This window comes from Leopardus geoffroyi, chromosome A1 (assembly GCF_018350155.1).
Source record: "Leopardus geoffroyi isolate Oge1 chromosome A1, O.geoffroyi_Oge1_pat1.0, whole genome shotgun sequence".
NCBI lineage: Eukaryota > Metazoa > Chordata > Mammalia > Carnivora > Felidae > Leopardus > Leopardus geoffroyi.
Window position 1 is genome coordinate 139,577,908 of NC_059326.1, and position 27,615 is coordinate 139,605,522.

At 39.1% G+C, this 27,615-nt stretch overlaps 1 protein-coding gene and 1 long non-coding RNA gene across 5 annotated transcripts in view; one reads left to right on the forward strand and one right to left on the reverse strand.

Moving 5' to 3' along the window:
- Positions 1-15,650, reverse strand: part of ANKRD31 (ankyrin repeat domain 31) — a 143,771-nt gene extending 128,121 nt beyond the window's left edge. Inside the window, exons 1-2 of one of the 4 annotated variants that reach the window (XM_045495705.1) lie at positions 15,288-15,650; positions 535-608 (exon numbers count right to left, since the gene is read on the reverse strand). In XM_045495705.1, coding sequence (XP_045351661.1) covers positions 535-608; positions 15,288-15,391 — 178 coding nt within the window. In that variant the 5' untranslated portion in view covers positions 15,392-15,650. Of the gene's footprint in view, positions 1-534; positions 609-15,287 lie in introns of those variants that run through there. The other 3 variants (XM_045495679.1, XM_045495686.1, XM_045495695.1) reach the window with 3 other exon arrangements.
- Positions 15,651-21,592: 5,942 nt separating this feature from the next.
- Positions 21,593-26,312, forward strand: LOC123606905. The gene is made up of 3 exons (XR_006716555.1): positions 21,593-21,732; positions 25,507-25,653; positions 26,162-26,312. It is a non-coding gene; the product is annotated as an uncharacterized LOC123606905 (long non-coding RNA).
- Positions 26,313-27,615: the final 1,303 nt, after the last annotated feature.

Below are 27,615 nucleotides of genomic sequence, written 5' to 3' on the forward strand. Positions count from 1 at the left end.
GAGAGAGAAAGAGAGAGAGACACACACACACAGAGTGCGAGTGGGGGAGGGACAGAGAGAGGGGGAGACACAGGATCTGAAGCAGGCTCCAGACTCCAAGCTGTCAGCACAGAGCCCAACGTGGGGCTTGAACCCACGAATGTGAGATCATGACCTGAGATGAAGTTGGACGCTTAACCGACTGAGCCACCCAAGTGCCTCAGACTGGTTATTAAAAAGTACTATTCACTTCTGCAAATATGCAAGTAGTATGGTTAAACTGGAAATTTTTGCAAGGAGAAGAGCTATCTGGGTATCATTTGCATATCTCTGTAGTCCCCTTTAGGAGCCATGAACATCTTCCTGAAGTTAGAATTCCCCTTGCTATTGTTATAGTAATAGATCTTAATAGACCTCAGGGTCTATTACAGATGAGTATAAGAAACTAATTCTGTGTAAAGTTAAAAACAAAACTAACTATAAAAGGATAAGTTAGTAGAATATTAACACTTTGGAAATTAAAGTGACTACTTAGTGAAAAAAATTATTTCTCACCTTTGCACCTTCCACTTATACCAGGATGGAGACTGAACTCAGATCTAAGAGATGTGTCTTCATCAAAGAGCAACCTTTCAAATACCAAAAAAGAAGATACAGATTGTTATGTTTCCTAAATGAAGACTAACAATTTAACTGTAATTATTAATTATACCTAAACTTGCTAAAATTCTTAGTTACACCACTGTTAATATCTGTACCAAAGTATTTTTAGTAATGTATGCTTTAATTAAAAACTTATACAAGATGAAAAATACTTATTCATATGGTCATGCTCATTTTTACAAATACCCCATTATTTCTGAGTACTTGGGAGTAAGGAATGAAGGGAGTAGTTTTTGAATGAGATGAAATTAGATGATTTAAGGGAACAGTGCTGGTAGGTTTTCTCTTTCACATTTCTCTATACCACAGAAACTGTGAGATTAAAATCCCAGGGTTAAATTTGGGTATATGTTTTCAGAACACAAAATGACAGAATTCCTTTAATTTTTGGATTCACTTCTTACTATGTTCTAGACAGCACCAAGGTAACAAAGACAGAAGACAAACAGTCCATGCCTCAAGAAGCTTCATTTATAATGATGAATACAAAACTAAAAACAGCAATGATACACCATGGCAAGTGTGCTAGTAGGCAGACTTAAGTGTTTATCTTTTCTATTTAAAAACACCCTTACAGAATTCAAAAATAGGCAAAGGACTTGAAAAGAAATTTACCCAAAGAAGATATACAAATGGCTAATAAGAACATGAAAAGATCCTCAACCCTACTAATTAGGAAAATGCAAATCAAAACCACAGTGAGATACCATGTCACATCCATTAGGATGGTTATAAACAAACCAAAACAAAACAACAAAAACAAAACAGAAAATAACAAGTGTTAGCAAGGATAGAGAGAAAATGGAAATCCTGGGCATTGCTGATGGGAACGGAAAATGGTACAACCATTGTGGAAAACAGTATGGTTGTTCCTCAAAAAAGAGATCTATAACCACAATTTGATCTAGTGATTCCATTTCTGGGTATGTCCACAAAACAACTGAAAGCAGGGATCTAAAAAGATACCTGTACACTCATGTTCAGAGAAGCATTAGTCACAGCAGCCAAAAGGTAAAAGCAACCCAAGTGTTCATCAACAGATATGAGTGGACAAACAAAATGTGGTATGTACATAAAATGGAATATTATTCAGCCTTAAAAAGAAAGAAAATATTGACACATGCTATAACAGAAACAGACCGTAAAAACATTATACTAAGTGAAATAAGCCAGATACAAATGTACCAATGTTATATGACTCCAGTTATATGAGATAGCTAGAGTGGTCAGATCCATAGTGACAAAGTAGAATGGTGGTTGCCAAGGACTGGGAGCAGGTAGGAATGGGGAGTTAGTGTTTAAGGGATACAGAGTGTTAGTTTGAGAAAATGAAAAAAGCTCTGACGTCAGAGGGCAGTGATGGTTGCACAACAATGTGAACATACTTAATGTCACTGAAATGTATGCTTAAAAATGGTTAGAATGGGGGGCGCCTGGGTGGCACAGTCGGTTAAGCGTCCGACTTCAGCCAGGTCACGATCTCGCGGTCCGTGAGTTCGAGCCCCGCGTCGGGCTCTGGGCTGATGGCTCAGAGCCTGGAGCCTGTTTCCAATTCTGTGTCTCCCTCTCTCTCTGCCCCTCCCCCGTTCGTGCTCTGTCTCTCTCTGTCCCAAAAATAAATAAACGTTGAAAAAAAAATTTAAAAAAAAAAAAATGGTTAGAATGGTAAATTTTATGAGATATATATATATATTTTTTTTTCCCACAATAAAAAATAAAATAAAAAAAAATCTTTCCAAAATCTAAAAATGTAACAGTGTACCAAGGCATGAACATATAATTTGGTACTAAAGGCATTCTTTTGTCATTCACTTACTTATTTCATTTTGCTTTTCACCTTTTAAATGAAAATGAAAAATAAAAGCAATAAAAGAGATAACAGTACACTTATCGTCTAGGTCCAACAATTATCAGTACACAATCTTGTTTCTTCTATAATCCTTCCGCCATCCTCTCTATTCCTGCCAGTCTCTCACTAGATTATTTTGAAACAAGCCCTAGGCCTCTTATTCTATTTCAGCTGGAAATATTTCAGTATGGAACCCTAAAAGATATGAACTCTTTTCAAGCATTACCACAATAATCGCAACTTTAAAAAATAACCATAATTACCTTACTTTCTAAAGCCAAAAATTCCTTAATATTACTATATTTACAGTCTTCAGTAAGCAGCCTCTGAAATGTCTCCTGGTATTTATGCCCTGTGCCCCGCTGTGAGTACAGACTAGATGCAGAAAGTCTTCTAATGAACACAATATAGCAAATGTGTTGGGATGTTATTTTTGAGATTAGGTTACAAAAAGACACTGCCTTTCATCTTGCTCTCCCTCTTTTATTCTCTTGCTTATTCCTTCTCATGGATGTCAGCTTGTCATGTTGTGAAATGCTCTGTGTAGAACCCTATTGAGCAAGAAACTAAGGGAGTCAACCATCAGAGAGGAAGTGAATCTTAAGAATCACTATGCAGGAAGTGAATTCTTCTCATGAAGATTTCAGACGAATGCAGCCCTGTGAGTCCCTGAGCCTGATGACCCAATTAAGACACTCCTGGACTCCTGACCCACAGAAACTACAAGATAATGTTTATTGTTTCAAGTTGTTAGGTTTTGGAATAAATTGTTATACACCAATGGAAAACTAAATGGATTGTAATCACATTTCTCCAACTGTCTCTTTTTAGTTTTGTTCAAAAGAGGATCCAAACAAGGTGCAAACACTGCATTTGGTTGCTATGTCTAAGTCTCTCTTTGAATCCATAATTATCCCCATCCCACTACAATTTATTAGTTGGAAAAAAAATAGTTTTTTCCTGCAGTTTCCCACATTTTGAATTTTCTAACTGTATGTCATGTAACAGGTTCCTCTATCCCGTATATTTCATATAAACTGGCTATTAGAGCTAGAAGTTTGACCTGATTCAAGTTCAAATGGGGGTGGGGTGCATGTGTATACTTCCTATAGGAGATAATAAAGTACTGTTGAGAAGGTAGTCTCCTGTATAGTCTTTCAACTCCCTCTCAGCTTTCGGCATGGAACACTTTCTTACTAAGAAAGTGTTTCCCAGCGTGGGTTGGATTTATGACCTTGTGTGGGAATACCTTGCCCTGTTTCAGACTCAGTGTGTACTCTTTTATTGTGTAAGTGTATGTGTCATATGGCACCTGGCAAACCCCACTACTACATTTGTTCTCTGTGGGGACAAGATGAAGTCATTCTTTGGCACAAGATGGGTGTATGCAGCCCAATCTCTCTGCATCAACTGCAGAGTGACTGCTTGCTATGGGGGACCAATGCCTACTATTGAAGCTGATCTTGTGCTTCTTCTCAATGTGAGTAAAGTGCTGTTTCAGCCAGTGCTTGACTGCATTTTGTTTTCCTTGGTGATCCTGATAGAAAAATGGATAAGGCAGAAGTGTCTGCATTTCTGGGGAGCCTGGGTGGCTTAGGCAGTTAAGTGTCCAATTCCTGATTTTGGTTCAGGTCATGATCTCATGGTTTCATGAGTTCAAGCCCCCCACTGGGCTCTGGACAGACAATGCAAAGCCTGCTTGGGATTCTCTCTCATTCCCTCTGTCTCTGCCCCTCCCCAGCTTGTGCACACTTATGCACTCTCTCAAAATAAATAAATAAACTTAAAAAAAAATTATCTGCATTTCAACTCATGATGATTGGCAACTTGCTCAACAGTGTGGTTGTCACTCTTCTTAGTGGCCACTTATGAACACTGCCTAGGTCTATTCATTATCTTATTAGACCTATATAAAATGGTGGTATTCTACTTTGCCACTTTCTTCATTTATTAACGGCCACTGTTACATGTTAAAAGAAAATTTTTCATAGGGCACCTGGGTGGCTCAGTCAGTTGAGTGACCAATTCTTGATCTTGGCTCAGGTCATGATCTCATGGTTCATGAGTCTGAGCCCTGAGTCAGGCTCTCCGCTAACAGGGCAGAGCCTGCTTGGGATTCTGTCTCTCCCTCTCTGTGCCCCTCCCCAGCTTGTATGTGTTCTCTGTCTCACTCTCTCAAAATAAATAAACTTAAAAAAAAATTTTTTTTTCACTCAACAACTATATCATTACATTCACAGTCAAGCCATGTTACTCAGCCAGGTTACCTAGGTACAATTTGCACAGGAAAGAAAAAATAAATGCTTACTTCTTTCTCTTTCTTGACCAGTTTTCAGAATATTAAGACCATTATGAATTCATAGATTTAAATCCACTGCTGTTATTATTCTTATCAATGCTCAAATTGTCTAGTTTTTAGCTAGTGGGAAGCCCTTCAAAGTGGCTCATGGAGGCAATTAAGGTTAAAGAAGGTCATGAAGGTGGGGCCCTAATCTATTATGACTGGTGTCCATATAAGAAGACAGACACCAGGGATGAATGCACACAGAGCAAAGACTGTACGAGCACACAGCAAGAAGGCGACCATCTGCAGCCAAGGAGAAAGACCTCAGGAGAAAGCAACCCTGCCACCACCTTGATCTTGGACTTCCAGCCTTTAGAGATGAAAGAAAATGAATTTCTGTTAGTTAAGTCACCTAGTCTATGGTATTTTTTATGGCAGCCTCAGCAAATTAATACATCACTAGTCTTCCCTAGCTTCCCGGAATAAGATATTCTAGGCTCAGCTTATATATCTCTTGCCTTAGACCCAGAACCACTCATTTTGCACAGAGCCTTGAAGTCCACCATACTAATATTAACAGTGTGATTATTGACGTTACTTTGCAATTTTTTTGAGAGAAAGAGAAAATTGTGTTCACCAGCAGAGGAGGGGAAGAGGAAGAGGGAGAGAGAAACTCAAGTAGGTTTCATGCCCTGAGCAAAGCCTGACATGGGGACTCGATCTCACAACCGTGAGATCATGACCTGAGCAGAAATCAAGAGTCCCACACTTAACCGACTGAGCCACCCAGGCGCCCCTAAATGTATTCTGCAATTCTTTATATCCTGAGAGTTAATCTCGTCTGGTATGTTCACCTAAATTCTGTTTTAAAGGCACTCAGGTCCTTTTTGTGTAATTATGCTACCAAGTCAATACACAATAAGATTCACTTGTTTAATCTTGCCTTTCCTTTTTAGAAAGTTTTTTCATGGTAATTTAATTTTGTTTTATAATTATGTTAACTATTTACATCTTTCCAAAAACAAATGTACAAAATAAGATGTATTTAGAGAAGTCTAGCATCTATTCTTATCTTTCACTCACCTGTTCCCTCCCTTCCCATTTTTTAAATACTGTACGGTTTATCCTTCCAATGTGTTTTTGGAAATATAAGCAATATAAGTTTATATGCCCTCACCCATTCTTAAACAAGCAGTAGCATTCTTTATATACTTTACTTTCTTTTTTTCCCTAACAATATATCCAGTAGATTGATCGCCCTAGAGGAAAGAGACTCTCCTTATTTCTTTTTATTAATTCATAGTATACCACTGTGTGGATTCTCACATTGTTTTAAAAGCTTAGTAAAACATAACTGCGGAGGCAAAAATTAAAAAAAAAAATTGGGGGAGCGGTAAGAAAATTTACAGAGCTATCTCATGTTTTCCATTCCCAGTTGCAAATATACAACACATACAAAAAGAAGAAAGAACAGGCTACTAAGAAAAATAAGTCACCATTAAAAAGAAAAAACCCCCGCAGCACCTGGGTGGCTCAGATGGTTATTAAGCGTCCAACTTCAGCTCAGGTCATGATCTCACAGTTTGTGAGTTCGAGCCCCACGTCGGGCTCTGTACTGACAGCTCAGAGCCTGGGGCCTGCTTCAGATTCTGTGTCTCCCTCTCTCTCTCTCTGTCCCTCCCCAGGTTGTGCTCTTGCTCACTCACTCTCTCTCTCAAAAGTAAATGGATAAACATAAAAAAACAAAAAACAAAAAACAAAAAACAAAAACAAAACAAAACAAAACAAAACAAAACAAAAAACAGGGATTGCCTGGGTAGCTTAGTTGGTTAAGCGTCTGACTCTCAATTTTGGCTCAGGTCATGATCTCACGGTTCATGAGTTCAAGCCCGACGTCAGGCTCTGTGCTGACAGTGCAGAGCCTGCTTGGGATTCTCTCTCTCTGCCCCTCACATACTCTGTCTCTCCCTCTCTCTCAAAAGTAAATAAACATTAAAAAAAAGAAAAAAAACCCATATTTCCTAATAGTTCTCAGCACAAGCAAAATTAACAATGTAAAGGACTCCAGTCCTTAACCTAACATACTCTCTGTAAGAGCAAATATAGTCTCCTACTATAAGGAGAAAAAACTTTTTTGGCTCAATTACTACTGGCCATTACTAAGGATTGAAAATTTCATTATTCAAATATGGATAATACCATTACTTTAGTACATTTTTCTAAGAAGTAAAACAATCTATTCATCTTAATGTCCCTAAAAGTCAGAATTATTTTATTTTTTAAAAATTTTAATTTTTAAAATCTAAAAATAACACAAAAAAGGCATGAAGGAATTTTGGATGGTAATGGTACTATTCTATATCTTCACTGTAGTAACGGTTATTACACAATTTTGTATGTGTTTGTCAAAACACACAGAACTGTACACTAAAAAAATGAATTTTCCTATATGTAAATTCTACCTTAATAAAAAAAAGTGCAAAAATTAACATGATGTCAATTTTCCATCAGTAAATTTATAAATTTAACATTATACTATTACAAATACCAACAAGACTTAAAAAAAATTTTTTAAGGTTTATTTTTGAAAGAGAGAGAACAGAGCATGAGTGGGGGAGGGATACAGAGAGAGGGAGACAAAGAATCCGAAGCAGGCTCCAGGCTCTGAGCTGTCAGCACACAGCCCAACACTGGGCTCAAACTCACAAACCATGAGATTATAACCTGAGCCGAAGCCAGATGCTTAACCAACTGAGCCACCCAGGTGCCCCCTCCAACAAGACTTTTTATTGAACTAGACAACTAATCCTCAAATTCATCTGGTAAAATAAATAAGAACAGCTAGGAAAAAATTTTTAAATAACAATAAGGAGGTAATAACCTACAGAACATTAAAATATTTTTGGATAGAAAATGTGTCTAAAGGGGCGCCTGGGTGGCTCAGTAGGTTGAGTGTCCAACTTCAGCCCAGGGCATGATCCTGCACTTCGTGAGTTCAAGCCCTGTGTAGGGCTCTGTACTGACAGCTCGGAGCCTGGAGCCTGCTTCAGATTCTGTGTCTCCCTCTCTCTCTGCCCCACCCCTGCTTGCACTGTCTCTCTGCCTCCCCAAAATAAACATTAAAAAAAATTTAAAAGAAAAAAGAAAATGTTTTTTAAAAATGAAACCAGCACATAAAATGACACACCAATAAACAGAATAAAATCTCCTAAATAAACTCACCTACATAGGAAATTTAGTATATTAAAATGGTGGTTGGGGCATCTGAGTAGCTTAGTCAAAGGCCTGACTCCTGATTTTGGCTCAGGTCATGATCTTACAGTTCTGAGATTAGGCCCTGCATTGGGCTCTGTGCTGAGCATGGAGCCTGCTTGAGATTCTCTCTCTCTCTCTCTCTCTCTCTCTCTCTCTCTGGCCCCCCATCCCAGCTTGCATGTGCACATGGGCACTCTCTCTTTAAAAAAAGGGAAGAGAAGGAAACCTAGGTAGCTCTGTCAGTTAAGCTTCCGACTTCGGCTCAGGTCATGATCTCATGGTTCATGGGTTTCAGCCTTGCATCAGGCTCTGTGCTGACAGCTCAGGGCCTGGAGTCTGCTTCGGATTCTGTGTCTCCCTCTCTCTCTGCTCCCCCTACCCCCAATCACACTCTGTCTCTCAAAAATGAATAAACGTTAAAAAATATTAAAAAAGAAAAAGGCAGCATCTAAAATCAGAGGAAAAGATAGGATTTTTCAAAAAATAATACTGTGACAATGAAGGAGACATCTGGAAAATAATTTAGTTGGATCCATACTTCACACTGTACTCCATATAAAAATGCCACACGAATCAAAATGTAAATGTTTAAAAATGAAACAAAAAGTATTAAAAGAAACAAAGGAGGTATTCTTTTATAAGTGTGGAGGAAAGAAAGCCTTCCTAATTATCATCTAAATCCAAGTAAATCAATTATTAAGATTATAAACACCCATACTCGTTGACATAGTTCTTCTATTTCTAGAAAAAAATTTTACATATGCTCCCAAACATATATACATAACTTATAAAATATCTTGGCAAGGAGCCCTGGGTGGCTCAGTCGTTTAAGCATCCAACTCTTGTTTTTCGCTTAGGTCATGATTTCACGGTTTGTGAGTTCAAGACCCCCATCGGGCTCCACACTGACAGCATGGAACCTGCTTGGGATTCTCTCTCTCTCCCCCTCTCTCTACGCCTCTCCCACTTGTGCATGCTTTCTCTCTCTCTCTCTCAAATTAAATAAATAAAAAAAAAGAAAAAGAAAAGAAAATATCTCAGGGAAGATTAAATATATCAAATATATTGGCTGTCTATGGAAAAGAAAAATGAGTAGCTGAGGAGATAGGGATGAGAAGGAGATTTCTACCCTTTATACTTAAAATGTTTTGAACCATGTAAATATATTATCTATTCAAAAAAAACTATACAAAATGTGGGCACTAAAGGGAATTATAAATAAGAATACAGAAATCTCCTATAATTCTCTCTGTAGTAAGACTTTGGTGTATTTCCTTTCAGCTTTCTTTCTATGAAGGCTAATGTGTTATGGAACCATTACTTTCACAAAGTTTGGATTGATCTGTATAAAGTTTTAGAAACTACATTTTTCACTTAACAATTATATTTAAACATGTGCAATGTCATTAAAATTCTTCCTAAAACCATTAAATATTGATAATACTCTCTCACAAGGATGTATAATTTATTTAAGCATTGTATAATTCTAAAACATTTGTTTTTAAGTTTTCATTATTGCAAATAACTCTGAAATAATTTCCTAATAACATAAATCTTTGGTCTTCTTCTTTTTTTTTTTTTTTTTTTTTTTTTTTTAACTATTTCCATAAGAGAGTAGTCAGGAATATTTTTATACAAAAAGGAAAACCAAAAGACTGGGGGCCAAAAAATTACTTATCCATGTTCTCAATAAAATAGGAGCACCAGGGTGGCCCAGTCAGTCAAGTGTCCAACTCTTGATTTTGGCTCAGGTCATGATCTTGTGGTTCGTGAGACTGAGCCTCATGTGGGGCTCTGCACTGACAATGTGGAGCCTGCTTGGGATTACCTGTTTCCTTCTCTCTCTGCCACTCCCCTGCTCATTCTCTCTCTTTCTCTCTCTCTCAAAATCAACATTTAAAACAAATAACTGAAAAGAGAACATTAATTTCAAAGTGAATTCTAGTCAAACTACTAGACTACATTAATAGCTAATACACCAAAAGTCAATGACCACTTCATTACAGATGCATATTTTCTCTAATTTTTTTAACATTTATTTTTGAGAGACAGAGAGACAAATCACGACTGGGGTAGGGTCAGAGAGAGAGGGAAACGCAGAATCTGAAGCAGGCTCCAGGCTCTGAGCTCAAACCCATGAACCACGAGGTTATGACCTGAGCCAAAGTCAGATGCTCAACGAACTGAGCCCCCCAGGTGCCCCACAGATGCATATTTTAATAATAAAATATAATTTTAAGATATTGGAAAATGAGATAATAGCAAATACTAACTATAAAAAAGGGAGGGAGAAAATAGATGGCTGGATTAAAAGAAAAACTTTCAGGCAAAATCTGAAATTCTCAAATAATTTTCACTGTTTCGTTAAAAATATGGTAACATTTTTTGGGACAATCAGAGTTTCAATTTTATATGTTCAAAGTTTGTATGTTATCAAAGTTATCAAAATAGCACAATTCTAATGTCATGTCAAGGCTTTGATTCATAAAAAAATCTAATTAAATATCCTTTCAGTGTCACAGTTCTAAAAATAGCACTTGGCACCACTGTGTTTAATCAATGGAGTTGCCAGTATTTTGATATACACCCTGACCAAAATGTTGCTTTCTTTAGTCAATTTAATGTGGTTACTAAATCCTTGTCTCCTTGTACTTAGCTTTCTTTTCCTCCCTTTCCCAAGTATATCCTTTGTAACAAGTATTTTCCATCTACACAATTCACATGAAGACAGTGTTGGTCTGTCTTGAGGGACAAAATTAACACTTATCTTCCAGGGTAATTATGTTGAATTAGCTTTTCACTGTATGCAATTACAGTGTTCAGAAGATATGTGACCTGAACACATATACAAATACATGTAGCAATGAACTATCTAAGGTGGTTCTATAAATGTACTCAACAGGATTAATTTGAGATATATCCCTTCATGTTATAGAGCAGTTAACCTTACAGAGGCTGTAAAAGAATACAAGGGTTGATAAAAAGTTCCCAGGGCACATATAAGAAAAATGAATCCTGGGGCGCCTGGGTGGCGCAGTCGGTTAAGCGTCCGACTTCAGCCAGGTCACGATCTCGCGGTCATGAGTTCGAGCCCCGCATCAGGCTCTGGGCTGATGGCTCAGAGCCTGGAGCCTGTTTCCGATTCTGTGTCTCCCTCTCTCTCTGCCCCTCCCCCGTTCATGCTCTGTCTCTCTCTGTCCCAAAAATAAACATTGGAAAAAAAAAAGAAAAGAAAAATGAATCTTGCCTCTTAGAAAACAAATCACAAGCCAACAAAATCTCATTAGTCAGCAACTTGAATTTTCACATAAGATTAGTAGCAACACCTATCAAGTCACAAAAAGGACTGGATGCATTTTCAGACATGGTTTCCAGAGGGAAGGCTAGGACTAAATCCAGGCTCTCAGAGAGTGCTTTTTTAGACAGTGAACACAACTATACGTATTGTCTCCTGGGGATCTTTACTAGGAGCTGTATCCCTCATTCCAGTTAAAGTTGGGAACTTGTGCATGAAAAATAGCCAAAACAAAACATATAGAAGCAAAGAAGATGAAGAAAAACAAAATACAATGGTCCAGCAATTCAGCTTCAGCAATGCTTAAACTTTGACCATATTGCCATGTCAATAAAAACACCAATTTTTAACCTTGAGCTGTGAAGTCTGAAAAAATGATGTCTGTACAGTACTGCAGAGAAGCATTTTAAGTGACTTAGAGGGGAAGAAAATGATTGGCCACACAAGATAGAGTAAACCATCTACAGCCTATTTCTCCATTCATTACAAATAAAAACTCTGGTAGAGTATTTCTTTTTTTTATTTTTAAATTTTTTTTTTTTTCAACGTTTATTCATTTTTGGGACAGAGAGAGACAGAGCATGAACGGGGGAGGGGCAGAGAGAGAGGGAGACACAGAATCGGAAACAGGCTCCAGGCTCTGAGCCGTCAGCCCAGAGCCCGACGCGGGGCTCGAACTCCTGGACCGGGAGATCGTGACCTGGCTGAAGTCGGACGCTTAACCGACTGCGCCACCCAGGCGCCCCTCTGGTAGAGTATTTCTTAAAAGCTACCTGAGTAATATGAAAAGTAAACAATAGCAGGCATATTGGGGCTGAAGTCAAAATCTAAACAACCTTGTAATTGATGAGTTTCAGAGTTTGTTTCATTTTGTTGGTCCTTTATTTGTCTCCAGCTTTGATCCAAAGTCTAATCCTGAAGCTGCACGGTGGGCTCACACAGCAAAAACTCCAGAAGAAACCCCCTATCTCTATCCAGAAGACTAGGGAAAGGGATCTGTGAATGCGAGAAGGTGGGGGGAATCCCTGGGTTGTATTTGTTTTCTTTGGCCTCAGAGATATAGTGTCACCAAACATGGCATCTTAGGCACTTAAAACCCAAGAGAAAGCCTGTCTCTCTTGCTAGAGGAAGCAAACACTAAGGAGCATGGAGAGCATCTCCTTTATTTTCTTCTCTTAACACTCCACCATGAAGGTTGCCTTAGTTTCAAGGACTGCCCTAAAGCAAGAAGGCTAACACTGACAGAAATCTGGCTTTCTGGTCATAGGAACCAGCATGTGTGCATGGGGAAGGAAGGGTGCATGAGACTCACTCCTGTAGGGAAAAAAAACAAAGAAAAGGGGAATCACCTAATTCTGTATACGATTCAACATAAATCCTAGGCTCAACCTTGAGCTGTCCACATAGAAAGCTGATTCAAAGAAGCATAACAAAGATTTAGAGAACTCAACTACAATATTAACTACTGCCCAAGTTCCAGATTAACCCCTGAGTGGTACATGAGTCAGAGTCAAATAGCATAGTAAAGACTCTGAAAATTGGACTGAGGTAACCACCACCCAAGAAGGCAAAATAGAATGTGCAGTCAGAACCTAATGAGGCTGACTACCTGTCAAAACAAAAATCAACACCCTTAAGAGGGTTTTAATAGGACCAAGAATCCAGAACATAAGATTCAAAATACATAGGATATAACCACAATTACTCAATATACAAAGAACAGGAAATCAAATTCTTGAGAGAAAAGATAATTAACAGATGCCAACCGCACCCCCATGACCAAGATGTTGGAATGATATGACAAAGACTTTAAAGCAGCTATTCCAATCATTCTCTATGAGAAAAGGTAAACCCTCATCAAATAGATGAAAACATTGAAGTTCTCAGCAGAGAAATAAAAACTATAAAAAGAATCCATTTTAGAAGAGAAAATGATAATATTTGAGGTTAAAAATGCAGTGGATTGGCTCAACAACAGAATAGAGATGACAAAGGAAGGAGTAAATAACTCTGAATATAGAGCAATAAAAATTATACAGTTTGAAGAACTGAGAGAAAAAAATGGAAAAAAAAATTAATTCCGCTTCAGGAATCTGGGAACCAGTATCAAAAGGTCTAACATTCATGTAGACCATTAAAGTCCCAGAAGAAGAGGAGAAAGATACTGGTACAGAAAAAAATATACGAAGAAATCATGACAGAAAACTTCCCAAGTTTGGTAAAAGACATAAATTTATATATTCAACAATCTCAGTGAAAAACACCAAAAAAACCCATGCCTAGACACACTGTAATAAAGCTAAGAACCAAAGATAGGGGGAAGAGGGCTGAAATCAGATAGATTAAAAAAAACCATGATATTATACATATAGGAATAGTGATTTAAATGAGTGAAAGGACTTGACTAAGAAGGGCAGCACAAGAGAGGTGTTTTGTTTTGTTTTGTTTGGAGTGATGGAACTATTCTGGAACTTGATTGTGACGGTTGTTAACAGACTCCATGTATTAGCTGAAATGCACACCAAGAGCAAGTATTGCTGTGTGTATAAATAAATGAGCCAAAAACTTGGGTATCATCCCTTACTTGCTGCTCTTCCCTCATCCTCCATATCAGATTAACCACCATCTCCTGCCAAATTACTTTCTCACGATTTCTTAAATTTGCCCTTTTCCTTCCATTCCCACTGTTTCTTCCTAGTTGAGTTCTCGTCATCCCAGCCTGTTACTACTTTAATGCCAAAGCTAACCCCTATACCCTTGCTCTGCAAAAGGCGATCTCTGCTCTAAGCGATACCAACTTTAACCCGCAAGCTTGCTAGAAATGCAGAATTTCAGATCTCACCCTAGAACTCCTGAATTGGAATCACACTTTAACAGGATTCTGGAGTGATTTTATAAGGGCATTAAAATTTGAAAAGCCCTCGTGTTGGGCATCCTGGAGAGTGAAAATCTGATTATGCTGCCCCTCCACTTAACATCTCACAAAGGCGTTAAGGATATATGAGGCCTTACATCACCTCACTCTACCTTCCTCTCCAGGCTCATTCACTGCCCACTCCACCATTTAACACTTCACTTCAGTAAGACTTAACTATTTGTACATTTCAAAACATACCAATGTTATGTCCCACCGCTACACCTTTACCCAAGCAGTTCCCAGATTAGGATACCTAATTTCCCCAAATTAGGATACCTCTTCATCTGGCTAATTCCTAACCCACCTTCAAGCCTCTGTTCAGAAGTCAACCCAAGCAATCTCTGAGGACTACCTGGGTTGAGGTGAGAGTCCCTCTGGTTTCCTAAACCAGCCAAAGCATGCTTCCATCCCTGGACTTCCCACATTTTATTGAAATTACCTGCTTATGAAAAAAAGCAGTTTATCTGTTTATGTGTCTTCCCTGGCCTGTCAGTTTCTCAAAGGCAGTGGCCTCACCTCTTCCATAGTTTTATAGCTAGCACGGAGAACTAGTTATGTTCAAGAAGGTTTTGATGAACTGAACTACCATCTTTGATGCTTATAAGATTATTCGTTTCCAGTTTGGTAGTAACCAGTTCCCCCATCACACATTCTTTTCTTGAAAGAAATGATGTTAACCATCTCCTAGTTCAGAGCTTCAAGTTACTTAAAACTAACTGCATCTCAGAAGTTTAGACCCAACACTTTTTTTGCCTGTGAGAAAGGACTTAGACTCAGGCTAAAAAGGTATATTATATTATATATATCATATCATATTATATTATATCAGCCATCTACCAGAAAGCTCATTTTGTACTAAACTGGGCGGGGGGGGGGGGGGGGGGGGGGGGTGCCGTGGTGAGGTTATTCACAAGTTCGTAGCTCAGGCCTGGCTGCCTCACAAGACTCGAATCCCGCCTGCAATGACACATTTGGGTGCCAATGATTTCTACCCAAATCTCCGAGGGCTACTCCACCGCCAGGCCTGGAGCTAACAGGTGGTCACCTTCTCCAGGGCAGCTCCTCTTCTTCCAGGTCGCTCTCCGTCACCGACTCGTCTATCACCGTCTCATCACTGTCCCAGTCCGGGGCCTGGGAGCCTTCCTCCATCTTTGCCTCGCACCTGGAGCCTTTTTTATCCTCCTTCTCCACTCCCCGCTTCCCGAGAAAAGAAAGCGCACTCAGAGGGCCGGGGGAAGTTGTGAGCAAAAAAGGAAATTCGAGGCTGGAGGCGGGAGGCGGGCCTGGAAAGAAAGGATGAGCGCACCGAGGGGCAGCGACCGTCGTACTCGGCGAGGCCTTCCAGCTCGGCCGTCTCGCTGCACGCCGCCTACAGGGGGAGCCGCACGCCCCACGTCAGAGCCGCGGCCCCGCCCCCGACTCTGAGGGCCGGAAGTGGCTGGCAACGCGCGCGCCCGCTCTGGATTTCCCGGCCGCCTGGGGCGTGGCCTCCCACCGCATCCGCTTTCTGTGCTTTTTTTTTTTTTTACGCATCTTGAGCTGGGCGGAGGGACTGCGGTTGCGGTCGTGGGGACCAGAAAGGCAGCGATGCCACAGTAAAGACCGAAGTCCGAGCCTGCCTAACGTCGTTGGCAGGAGCGAGACCTAGGTCACCTTACCCGCAATGCGCTTCATGCTTGTGAGACCCAGACCCGAAAAGAACTGTCAGCAGCTGCCCGGCCCGGCAGCCCCTGGGCTGTCAGTCTGACATTCTGAAGCCAGAATATTACCTGACCTCGGAGAGTGTTCTTGCAGTCCACCAGGTGCTGCCTTTTTCCCTTAATCCCAGTGACACCCTCTCCCCAGGTGTCCTCAGATAAGCAAGACAAGCATGTTTATCATTAGCTTATAGATCATCAACTACACTAATCGACGTATTTTGTTTGTATTTGTATTTTTTCCTATTAACTCTTTAATTACCTTGAAATACAAGTTGTGTAGAAACTAGATATTTTTTTCTACATAAATTTTTAGAAAAGTGGTAGTCCTAGCAACTTTCAAAAATAGCCAATTAGGATTTTTGATTGAAGTACTAGATTTTTATATATCTGATACATTGTATCAATATAACTTGAAACTTTTTAATTCAATCATTCAAAACAAAGCCAAGTGAACTCCATCTGCCAAGTGAGAGGTAGATTCAGGATGAGAGAACCCCTTCTTCCTAGCAAGTGTTTAGTATTCACTTTGAAATCTTCATTGTCTAGCACGTATTCAGTCTTTAAAGGTTTGTTGAATAAATGGCTGGAACTAGGACTTTCTAACTCCCCAATTCACTGCTCTTTTCTCTACATGCAATGGCTTTCCCATTCTTATTATCTTACTATTCAGATCTTATTTAAACCACTACTATTTAGATCATATTAAAACACTTGGCTGCTGATTGTCTTTTAAACTTACTTGATTATTCTTCATTTCCACTCTGTAAATTAGGTGGGACAGTAATAAATATGCATGAAACTAGACCTCTTTGTGTTTCTCACACCTCTCCACCTACATCCTCCATGTTTAAATCAGTCCTAAATTCCTATCCACTCTCCTGCTCACGTACTCCTTTGATCATCTAGCTCTGTTTCCACTTCTTAGGTTTTTTTTTTAAGTTTATTTATTTATTTTTGAGAGAGAGAGAGAGCAAGGGAAGGGCAGAGAGAAAGGAGAGAGAGAATCCCAAGCAGGCTCCCACTCACAAACGGTGAATTCATGACCTGAGCCAAAATCAGGAGTTGGATGCTCAACCAACTGAACCACCTAGGCGTCCTTCTGTTTCTACTTTTTAAAAAGTGTTAAGTAATTAACCAGCAATGGAAAGTGCATATCCAGTAAAAGGCTTGTGGGTGGCTCTAAATGCCCTACACCAGAAGGCAACTTTCCACTAGTAAAAGCACTTGCTCCAGGCATCTGGTAACTTTAGCTAAGTATAGAAAACTTCTAAGCCTGAGATTCAAATTCCTTTTTTTAAAATGCTTTCTCCTTTGGTGGAAAAGAGTCGGTTATTTGTGTGCCTTCAGTTCTTTTATTTTATTCAAGAGACTTGCCAAGATTCAAAGCATAAAGAAGGAATAGCAAAGATGATTCGCATAAATGCCAGCATGATTTTATAGGAAACTTTTTTGTTTTTTAAAATCCAAAGTTTCACTGCAGGACAGGGACAGAAGAATGACTGATCTGTGTTAGAAATCCAGGCTGCACATGACAAGAAAAGATACAATTCAAACTGATTTAAGCAGATAAAAAGGGTGGGTTGGATCCTGTAACTGAACCATCCATAAGTACCCAGGCATTTCAGGTGTGTTATGATCCAGATATTCAAACAATGTTGAAATGAAATTTAACTCAGCTTCCTTTTGAATTGGTTAGTTTGAGTTAAACATTCAAATAAATTGAAACACGTCAAATGTATAAAAATCCAGAACTTCCATTTAAAAATAATAATTGGTATTGGGACACCTGCCTGGCTCAGTCAGTTAAACGTCCGATTTCAGGTCAGGTCATGATCTCTCGGTCCGTGGGTAGGAGCCCTACGTCGGGCTCTGTACTGACAGCTCAGTTCGGAGCATGGACCCTGCTTCAGATTCTATGTCTCCCTCTCTCTCTGACTCTCCCCACTCATGCTCTCTTTCTCTCTCAAAAATAAACATAAAAAATTTTTAAAATAATAATAATAATTGGTACTTTAGAAGGTTGATAGGCACCATTTTATTATTCTAAAACTAAAGGGAGAAAATAAAGCATTTATCCTGATGTTTCTACACCATCAGTTTTTCAGGATGACCAAGAGTTTATTGGGGCAAAATTTCTTGATAGAAAAATCACAGCTAACAAATATGAGCGGTATAATAGAATTAGAAAATCACCATTTTGCAACCCATGAAACAATGGATGTAGGCAATGCTCGTCAATAGATGCAATGGTTATGCAGAACAGTAAAATAAAACAAGCAAACAAAACAAAACAAAAAAACAGAAAACTAGACCCCTGTTTTTTCACACCTGTCCACCTACATCCTCCATGTTTCAATGAGTCATAAGTTCCTGGGTAAAGGGCTAATGGAGAATTTTATAATGGATGGATTAGGCTGACAACCCTTAAGTCCAATGATAATCTTTACATCACTAAAAGTGAGATAACCAAATATTATGTACCTCCTGGCACAGTACCACAAAAATAAATGGCACTTCCTGTTGAGGTATTCTAGGCACTCCCCAAAACCTCACCAAGCCTCTAGATCTATCAGTTATTTATATTCATGGAGGGGGGACAGAGGAATATGTTAACACCATGAGATGAAATTAACTAAGCCCAGGATGTGGGAAATTCTATAGGACAAATGACCTGGTTTCTTTCAATAATTAAATATCACGGAATCTTAAAAAAGGGAATGAAAACTCTTCTAGATTTAAAAGACCCTATGAAAAAGGGAAAAAAATCAAGTAGTTAAAAAAGAGAATAGATTGATTGTTAATCTAAATACTAATAAAGAGAGTGAATTAGCAAAAAAAAAAAAAAAACCCTTTTTAAATCAACGATATTTGTAAACAATTAAACAATACAAGGTAGAATAAAATTAAATTTGATTATAGAGAAATTTGAATCATTGACAAATGGTATTATGTACTAAATTCATAAAATGAAACCAAGTAATCCTTAAGAACTATAATTAAATTTGTTGCTTGATTCCATTTAGATTGTAAGTCTTTAAAGAAAAAGTCCTGGGGCATCTGGATGGCTCAGTACGTTGAGCATCTGACTCTTAATTTCAGCTCAGGTTGTGATTCCAGGGTCGTAGGATCGAACCCTGCATCGGGCTCCATGCTGAGTGTGGAGCCGGCTTAGGATTCTCTCTCTCTCCTTTTGCCCTTTTCCCCTGCTCACACACTGTTTTTTTAGAAGAAAAAGGAGGAGGAGGAAGAAGAAGGGGAGGAAGAGGAGGAGGAAAGAAAAAGTCCTATTTGGGAATTCTTTACTTGTTTTAAAGATGAGTTAAAAGGAGGAAGTCAGTTCTATCACTTCCTTCCTTTCATTAGGAAGGAAAATTCCAAAATCATACCCAATTGCATGTACGCTAACCCACAAATACTAGTGAGGCTCAGCGCCCTGAAGGAGGACTGAGAATAAGGGCCCTTCCCTTACTGGCCTTGCCTTCTTATGGATGAAGCAGACACTAAACAAGTACATGAATGACTAAGATAATCCAGAGAGTGATGCACGCCTGAAAGAAATGAATAGGTTGCTGACACAGAGAATGTGATCAGAGATGGCCTCTCTGAAGAGGTGACCTTTGACCTAAGACCTAAAACATGAACATAATTGCAGAGGTTCTGAGGCAATCTAGAACAGAAGGGAGGCGTGTGTGCCTGCAGCCCTTGAGTAAGGTAAGTGTGGGACGCAATGAGGCCCAAGCACTAAGCAAGTAGAGTATGTGTGAGGTTAAGGTAATGAGATTTTTTTGAAAGTGTGGATTTTGAATAAAAAGTCTCATTATTTTGTGCTTACACAATATATTTGCTTTTATAATTAAAATCATTTCTGCCTATAGCTGCGTATCATTTACATTCTATCCAGATTGCTTTATATCATAGAACTGTGAAAGCTGAGACTTTCATAGAAGACTTGATTTATCATAACTACAACACACCAGGAATCTCTAAAAGAGTAAACCCAGCAGCTATTTTTTCCTAAGTAATATTCTCCCCACCCCAAAATAAAGCTATATGAAGTGTTTCACCAAGTACTTTATAAGAATTTTAAAATACAGTTTCCGTAGGGATCTTCATTTACTCAAAGATTTAAACATATTTTAGGTAAGTGTTGCTGTCCACTGACCCAAGCAATTCACAGGGCATTCAGCACAAATTAAAACTGTTTTATGAATGAGATATATACACAACCAGAAAAATCAGGATACCTGAGACTGTTTTTCAAAAACTGCAAAACGTGGTGGGCACCTGGATGGCTCAGTTGTTTAAGCATCAGACTTTGACTCATATCATGATCTCATGGTTCATGGGTTCAAGGCCTGAGTTGGGCTCTGTGCTGACAGCTCAGAGCCTGGAGCCTGCTTCAGATTATGTGTGTGTGTTTGTGTGTGTGTGCGCGTCTTTCTGTCCCTCCCCTGCTCACACTCTGTCTCTCTTTCTCAAAAATAAATAAACGTTAAAAAAAAAAAAAACTTAAAAAAACTGTAAAATGTGGGAGCACACAAAGGCAGGCTTACACAGGATTAGATGTTGGTTCAGTACCTACATGTGTTTTTTTAGTGGTCACTATAGTTGATTCACTCTTATAGGGGTTTACTAACCACAAGTCCTGTAGGTATGTCCTTTCTTCATGCAGAATTTAAGATAGAAGCTCAAATTTAAATTAAAAAAAATTTTTTTTGTTTATTTATTTTTGAGAGAGAGTGAGAGACAGAGAGCCCATGTGAGTGGGGGAGGGGTAGAGAGAGAGAGGGAGAGAGAGAATCTCAAGCAGGCTCTATGCTGTCAGCACAGAGCCAGATGTGGGGCTCGAACTCATGAACTGTGAGTCATGATCTGAGCCAAAATCAAGAGTCAGATGCTTAACCGACTGAACCACCGAGGTGCCCCAGAAGCTCATCTTTAAAATAGCATAAAATAGGGGCGCCTGGGTGGCGCAGTCGGTTAAGCGTCCGACTTCAGCCAGGTCACGATCTCGCGGTCCGTGAGTTCGAGCCCCGCGTCGGGCTCTGGGCTGATGGCTCAGAGCCTGGAGCCTGTTTCCGATTCTGTGTCTCCCTCTCTCTCTGCCCCTCCCCCGTTCATGCTCTGTCTCTCTCTGTCCCAAAAATAAATAAACGTTGAAAAAAAAAAATTTTAAAATAGCATAAAATAGATATGAAAATACTTCAAAAAGTTAAAAGTACCATGAAATTTAAGATAATAACCTAATAGATATTTTGTGAAATATTTTGTGATGAAAACTTTTGGAGAATAACTAATAGCTTCGATTATTCTGTTAAATGACAAAAAGATGTATTATCTTATTGAAGTCCACTAAATGGGCAGAGGAACCTGAGAAACCTAATAGGTAAGAAGCTGTGACTGGTTCTGAGAGTAGAACTTAGGGACTGATCAGTGTGCACCACCAATATGTGTTCGGGAAAACAGTGTCTCTTGCAAGCCCAATAGGGGGTATGCTCAAGAAAGAATCAGCCTATTTATGTCCTGTCAAAAGGGTAATCTGGAAAGAGAACAGTCCTCAGAGAAGATGGAAGTGGACTTCTGCATTCTGAATTCTAAGGATAGAAGAAGGATCATCAAAATAGGATATAGACTCCCAGATCGAAGGAACTGCAAGAGAGGGATCACCAGTGGTGGGCAGGTCTCCAAAAACATTACAAAATCACTTATGATAGTGTCAGCTTTAAATAAATACTGGCGCCAGAAGAGTGAAAAGCTGCCTTAGAACAAGATCCACTCAATGCGATGCTGGTAAATGTTTAACAACCTACCCTCTAGCGGGGAGTGGTAGAATTGGCAAGTTTCTGTGGTGTAAATACTCCAAAAGGTATTCCTCGCATTATTTCTTCTTTCCTCGTTTTCCTCCTCCACTTAGTTAACCATAGACTCTGGCCCCGTAGTAAAATTTAACAGAATAATGAAGAAGTGATGAGTTTTTGGTGTTTATTGCCTTTATTTTTAAGATGTTTTATTCAATTAGAAGTTTATATACTTTAATTTTTGATAGTGACTATATTTAATGACTTACAAATTCCTGAAAATTTAACAATTAGCTCTTGCAAACTAGTAGAAGCTGCCTCCAGTCCTTCTTTGACTCCACCCTAGTGGAGTCATCCCTGTCTTGCCCACACTCCAGTGCCAGAGGGGCCAGATCTTACAGTTAGCTGAGGGGCGAGCTAGGAAAGAAAGAATCATCCCTGGAATAGGTTTTGGAAGTCTCCGTTCTCAGAAAGTCCTGCTTGGGGGAAGTGAATTCGTCCTTCATTCAACAATGTAGATATTTTAGTAGGAAGACTATGTAAAAGCTGGAGGATGGAAGGGAGGCAGGCAAGAAAGAAAACAGAAAGTTAAATGATTGTTGAAGGAGAAAGGTGACAAAACAAAACGATGACCACTCTACTCGGGCTTATGTTCATTGTGGTTGCATCGCCTGGGCATAAGCTTCCTCAGTCAGTGCTTGCCAACACTGGTTGACTACTACTTTTTTAATGATGTAATTTGCTTGGAAAATGATGAACTAGATGTCAACTTTCACTGCCACAGAGAAGTCATGGTACTTTTCTCTGTTAGGACACACTCCCAACTGAAAAGCCGATACCAGCTTTATGGCATTCTGTGCCTGTGCATTCAGTCTTTCTACCTAGACTGTCCTTTCTCCCTTTGCTTTGTCTGGAAAGCTGCTTAATCTTCCTTCGTCTCATTTAATGCTTTCCTCTACTGAGCCACTCCCCTTCTTTTGTAATTGTCTACAGTGTGTTATTTTAAACTAACGGACGCACATTCACATTTTTTCATAATACAGATGATAGGAGAAGAAACCAACACTCTAGTCTAATTATGCTTTATCTGTCTTTAACTCTGACAGTTGTCATATATCAGGGAACAAGCCATGACTGTTTTAATAAATGGAAGCACCAGGTCAATTAAACAAAGAAAGGGTAACCTTTTAACCCAAGGTGCTAGAACAACTGGATATTCATACAGGAGAAAGTAATCAAACTTGTCCCCTACATCATTACATACACAAAAAAATAATTTAGGATAATCATAGAACAAGTGGCCTATAATCTGGTGATTCTACTTCTAGAGAAATTTCTGCACCTCAGTATCAAGACAAATGTACATTACTCCTAATAACCCAAAATATAAACAAACTCTAAGGGATAATTTAAAAAGAAAATTCAGGGGGATGCTTGGGTGGCTCAGTCAGTTAAACATCCAACTCTTGATTTCAGCTCCGGTCATGATCTCCCAGTCAAGGGATCAAGCCCCACGCTTAGTGTGGAGCCTGCTTGGGGTTTTCTCCTTCCCTCTCTCTCTCTGCTCCTCCCCTACTTGTATGCTCTCTCTCTTTCTCAAAAGAAATAAATAAACATTTTTAAAAAAGAGAAAATTCAGGGTAGTGATTACATCTCTGAGGAGGCATATGAATGGTATGGGGAAGAGTTCACAGGAAACGCAAATGAATCGGTAATGCCCTATGTCTTGAGTTGTGTAGTTCATCACAGGTGTCTATTGTTTCTATGTTTCATAGCTTCCATGAGATAAATAGATAGATACACACATATATAAAATAAAACAAAATTATATATATACATAAAATGTATGTATGCAATATTTTATAATAAAACATAAAAGTTATATGTATATTTTCATGTATAATTAAATAAGAATTATAGTGTATATATACTATATATACAATATTTTATAGTTAAACCAGAAAGTATAGGGAAAAACAGAAGGGAATGAAACATGCTAAAATGCTAACAAATAGTCACCCTGAGTGATAATGTAATTATTCTAGGTAATTATTTTCCCCATTACAATTTTCTACATTTTACTAATTGCTTAAATGGTAATATAATACGTTTATAATAAAAAAGTAATTTTTTTGATGTCACTATATTACAATGACACAATGCTGATGCACAAATTTCAACAATGCCAACTTTGCCTTTAAATATTCAGTCCTCCTTAGTCAAGCCTACCTTTTGAGGATATACTTCCCGTTTCTGTGTTTAGGCTTCTATCCTTACTATTTCTGACAGCTCTGTGGTTCCTTTGAGCTCTAATTCAGTAACTCGGAAGGCTTGGATGAAAATGAAGATTGCTTCTTCCACAGCCCTTTAGCAACATCTAGTGGGTATTTAAAGATAGGACAAGACAAACATTTTCCTACATAAAGAGCAACAGTTTTGATGGCAAATCTGACTTCACAAAATAAGTCTTAAGTCCTCAAGACGAAATAAGCTCTTCTGTGATTAAATAATAGATACATGGGTGTGCATGCAAGCACTTATGATAAAACAGCTGCCATCTCCTCGTCTAGCCTGCTGTGAACTTAACATTTGTTACTGCATTATATAATGAGCATTATCATCAATGCATCAATTACACCAGAGACGTGTCAAAAAAAAGGATGAACTTGTGGAGGATGGCATTTATAAGGAATGGAAGTTTCCAGAAATATAACCAAAGACTAAGAAGAGTGAATAGGAGGGAAGCAATAGGGAGGAGCACAGGAAAAACAGAAAGAGTAAAGGAAGATCATGGAAGCTGAAAGAATTACAGAATCAAGATACTTGCAAGGTAGGCATTGTTCTCTTAATCAAAAGGTAGGTTTCTCTTAACCCCTTAAGCCTGTTTGAGGTGCTTGCTTCCTCCAAAGAAAGGGTAACCTTTGACTTGCTGCATTACCTCTCCCACCTCACTTTCATTAAAAGTTCTGGACCTAGATGTGTCATGGGTGACCTAGATAGCTGATGAATGAGGGAAAAGAAACTCCCAACTTCAGTCTTCAGATGTAGATAAAGAAAGCATGGTCGCAACCCCTTTGGTCCTTACCAAAACTTCAGTCCTATCAAAAACAGCTCTTGGAGCACCTGGGTGGCTCAGTTGGTTAAGTGTCCAACTTCAGCTCAGGTCATGATCTAATGATTCATGAGTTCAAGCCCCACGTCGGGCTCTGTGCTGACAGCTCAGAGCCTGGAGCCTGCTTCTGATTCTACGTCTCCCTCTCTCTCTGCCCCTCCCCCACTAGTGCTCTGTCTCTTTCTCTCTTTCTCTCTCTCAAAAATAAATAAACATTAAATTTTTTTTAAAAACAAAACAAAACATCTCTCTCCCTAGAAAGCTGGCTAGTGACACGTTCCTAAAAATAATTTGCATTTTGATCTTTACAGTAGAAAAGGACAGGGAGGATCCTGTTTGGGATCTCTCTCTCCTCTCTCTCTGCCCCTCCCTCATCTTCAAAATAAATAAATGAACTTAAATAAAAAGGTACAGGACAAGGATGTTTCTGTGGTGCAGGTAGGAAGAAGTGAGGAGGTGTTATTTTCTGGTGTCCTAACCCTGGTTTGGGGGTACTATAGATTTAAAATAAATCTTGGGCAAGCTGAACACATTAGGAGCCTTTTGGTTTCAAGCAATAGATCCTGATAACAATGGAAGCTGAGTTTCTACTTGTTCTGGCTTAGATCTACTTGGAGACACAATAACATATGCCCCTCTATTTGGCCTTTTTAGTGAAGGGTCCTGTGATCATCAAGTGCCCCAACTCTGGACTAAATAGAGGCTTACTGAACCAATGCAGAAATGCCGAGTAGTTTTTCATACATCAATTAAGAAAAGATGCAGAGAACAATGAGCCATTCTATCCTGGGACAAAGAGTGGTAAGAGACATTCTCTCTCCCCCTGTTCCCATGTTAAGACGTCACATGACTGAATGTAATTTTGAATCTTTGAGCGGAGGATGAAGGTGGATGATGGTATTTTTCTGAAGTCCTTTAATTGCATTCCTGGTGCCTTGTATTAATGCAGCTTGTATGAACTCCCTCAGTTATGACATACAGGTTAGTTTTTTAGTAAAGCACTGAAAATGTGTAATTTGTTTTCATATGTCAACTAATAAGGTCTAATCACCCAGGAGAAGGGCTCAATAATTTATATTTTTAGAAAGCATCCCATAAAATTTTATAGGAAACTCTAGACTAAACGGAAAATTGCTGAAGAGAATAAGCAATATATAGTTTTTAGATTTCAACAATCATTCAGGTCAAAGTGAAGTCAGGTGTTCAAGCTGCCACTGCACCCTTCACTTGTACAGTTTGTGACATTTGTAGGTCAAATTTATTGTATAATGGCTGTGATAGGGTTATTTGTATTTGTATATTTATCTAGTGCCAGCTGATGATGAAACCCACCTTATCCATGTCGCTCCAGCTAAGAACAGCACTAAAATAATTTCAAACAGGAGCCCTCTGCTAAGTAGTCCGAGGTAAACTGGGTGAATGACACTCCTGCCTCAGTTCAAATCCCTTTTATAAATAAAACAGAGAGTCATCTTGGGTGCCTCACTACTCTATCTGCCTGTGCTGTTGCCTGAAGGATCCTAGGCCATTACTTGACATTGCCTGCCACTGTGTGGTTCCACTCCAGGTTTCTGAGGCCTTCTTGGCATGCAGGTGTTGACCGCACAGATCCCCCAACTACAGAAAGCATGTCTTTGGCCTTCAACACTTCCCCTGCTTACATTTCAGATGTTCCAGAGTAACACTGAGGTTAAAGTGGTTGAGCTTTCTTGCCCTGTCCAGGCAGGCCACCCTTCCAGCACCTCCACGTATTTACCAACCTGGAAGTTCTCTGAATCTCATCAATGAGGATTTTTATGGAGGCTTCATTACACTGGCATCACTGAGTAAATCATCGGTCATTTGTAGTTGATTCAACCACCAACCCCTCTCTCCTCTCCTCCCTGCAGGTCAGGAGAGGGGGTTGAAAGTTCCAAACCTGTAGTGACAAGGTTGGTTCCCATGGTCAATCAGCCCTCATCCTGTTCTCATCTAGGGGATTTCCAAAAGTCACCTTATTGATATAAACTCAGGCATAGTTGAAGAGGCTTGCTATGAATTACAAAAGACATTTTTACCTTACTCTGGAACTAGTTGAGGACAAAAGGCCAAATATGACAAAAGATGTTCCCGTTGCTCTAATAATGTAGGAAATTATAAGGGTATGGGAAGCTGTGAGATTGGTGGTTAAAGACCAAAGTATATATTTCTGATTATATCACATTATCATTTCTGTCTACCAGGAATGATACAAGTTAATTATCAGAGACAACTCTAGACCTTTATAAGCCCTGAGTCTGCACAGGAATCTATGTAACAAGTTTTACTAGCTAGGTCTTATCTTCCATTGGCTCCCCCAATATCTACCTTCCCACAGTGTGCCATCCTAGAAACTCAAAATTTTTTTTCTTTTGTCTTATCATTTCTCTAAAACTTTATAGTTCTCTTGTTAAGATGCTATGTAAACTCAAGGTCTAACCACCCTCTGAACTTCCCATCACTGAGTTCTTCCACATTTATACACAATGTTAATAAACTTCTGTTTGTTTTTCTCTTGATCATCTGTCTTTTAACGGTCTAATTAAGGGCCTCATTAAGAGACTAGGAGGGTAGAGGGGGAAATTTTGTTTCCTCCCTTACAGTATATTGATGATGCAAGAATGAACAAACCTTTTGGAATCTCTAAATGAAAGAAAGACAGTTTTATTTGAGCCCAAGTTAGGACAACTTTCTAGGAAACAATCTTCACAGGGAGGAAAGTGCTCTAGAGAATGAACAGTTTTT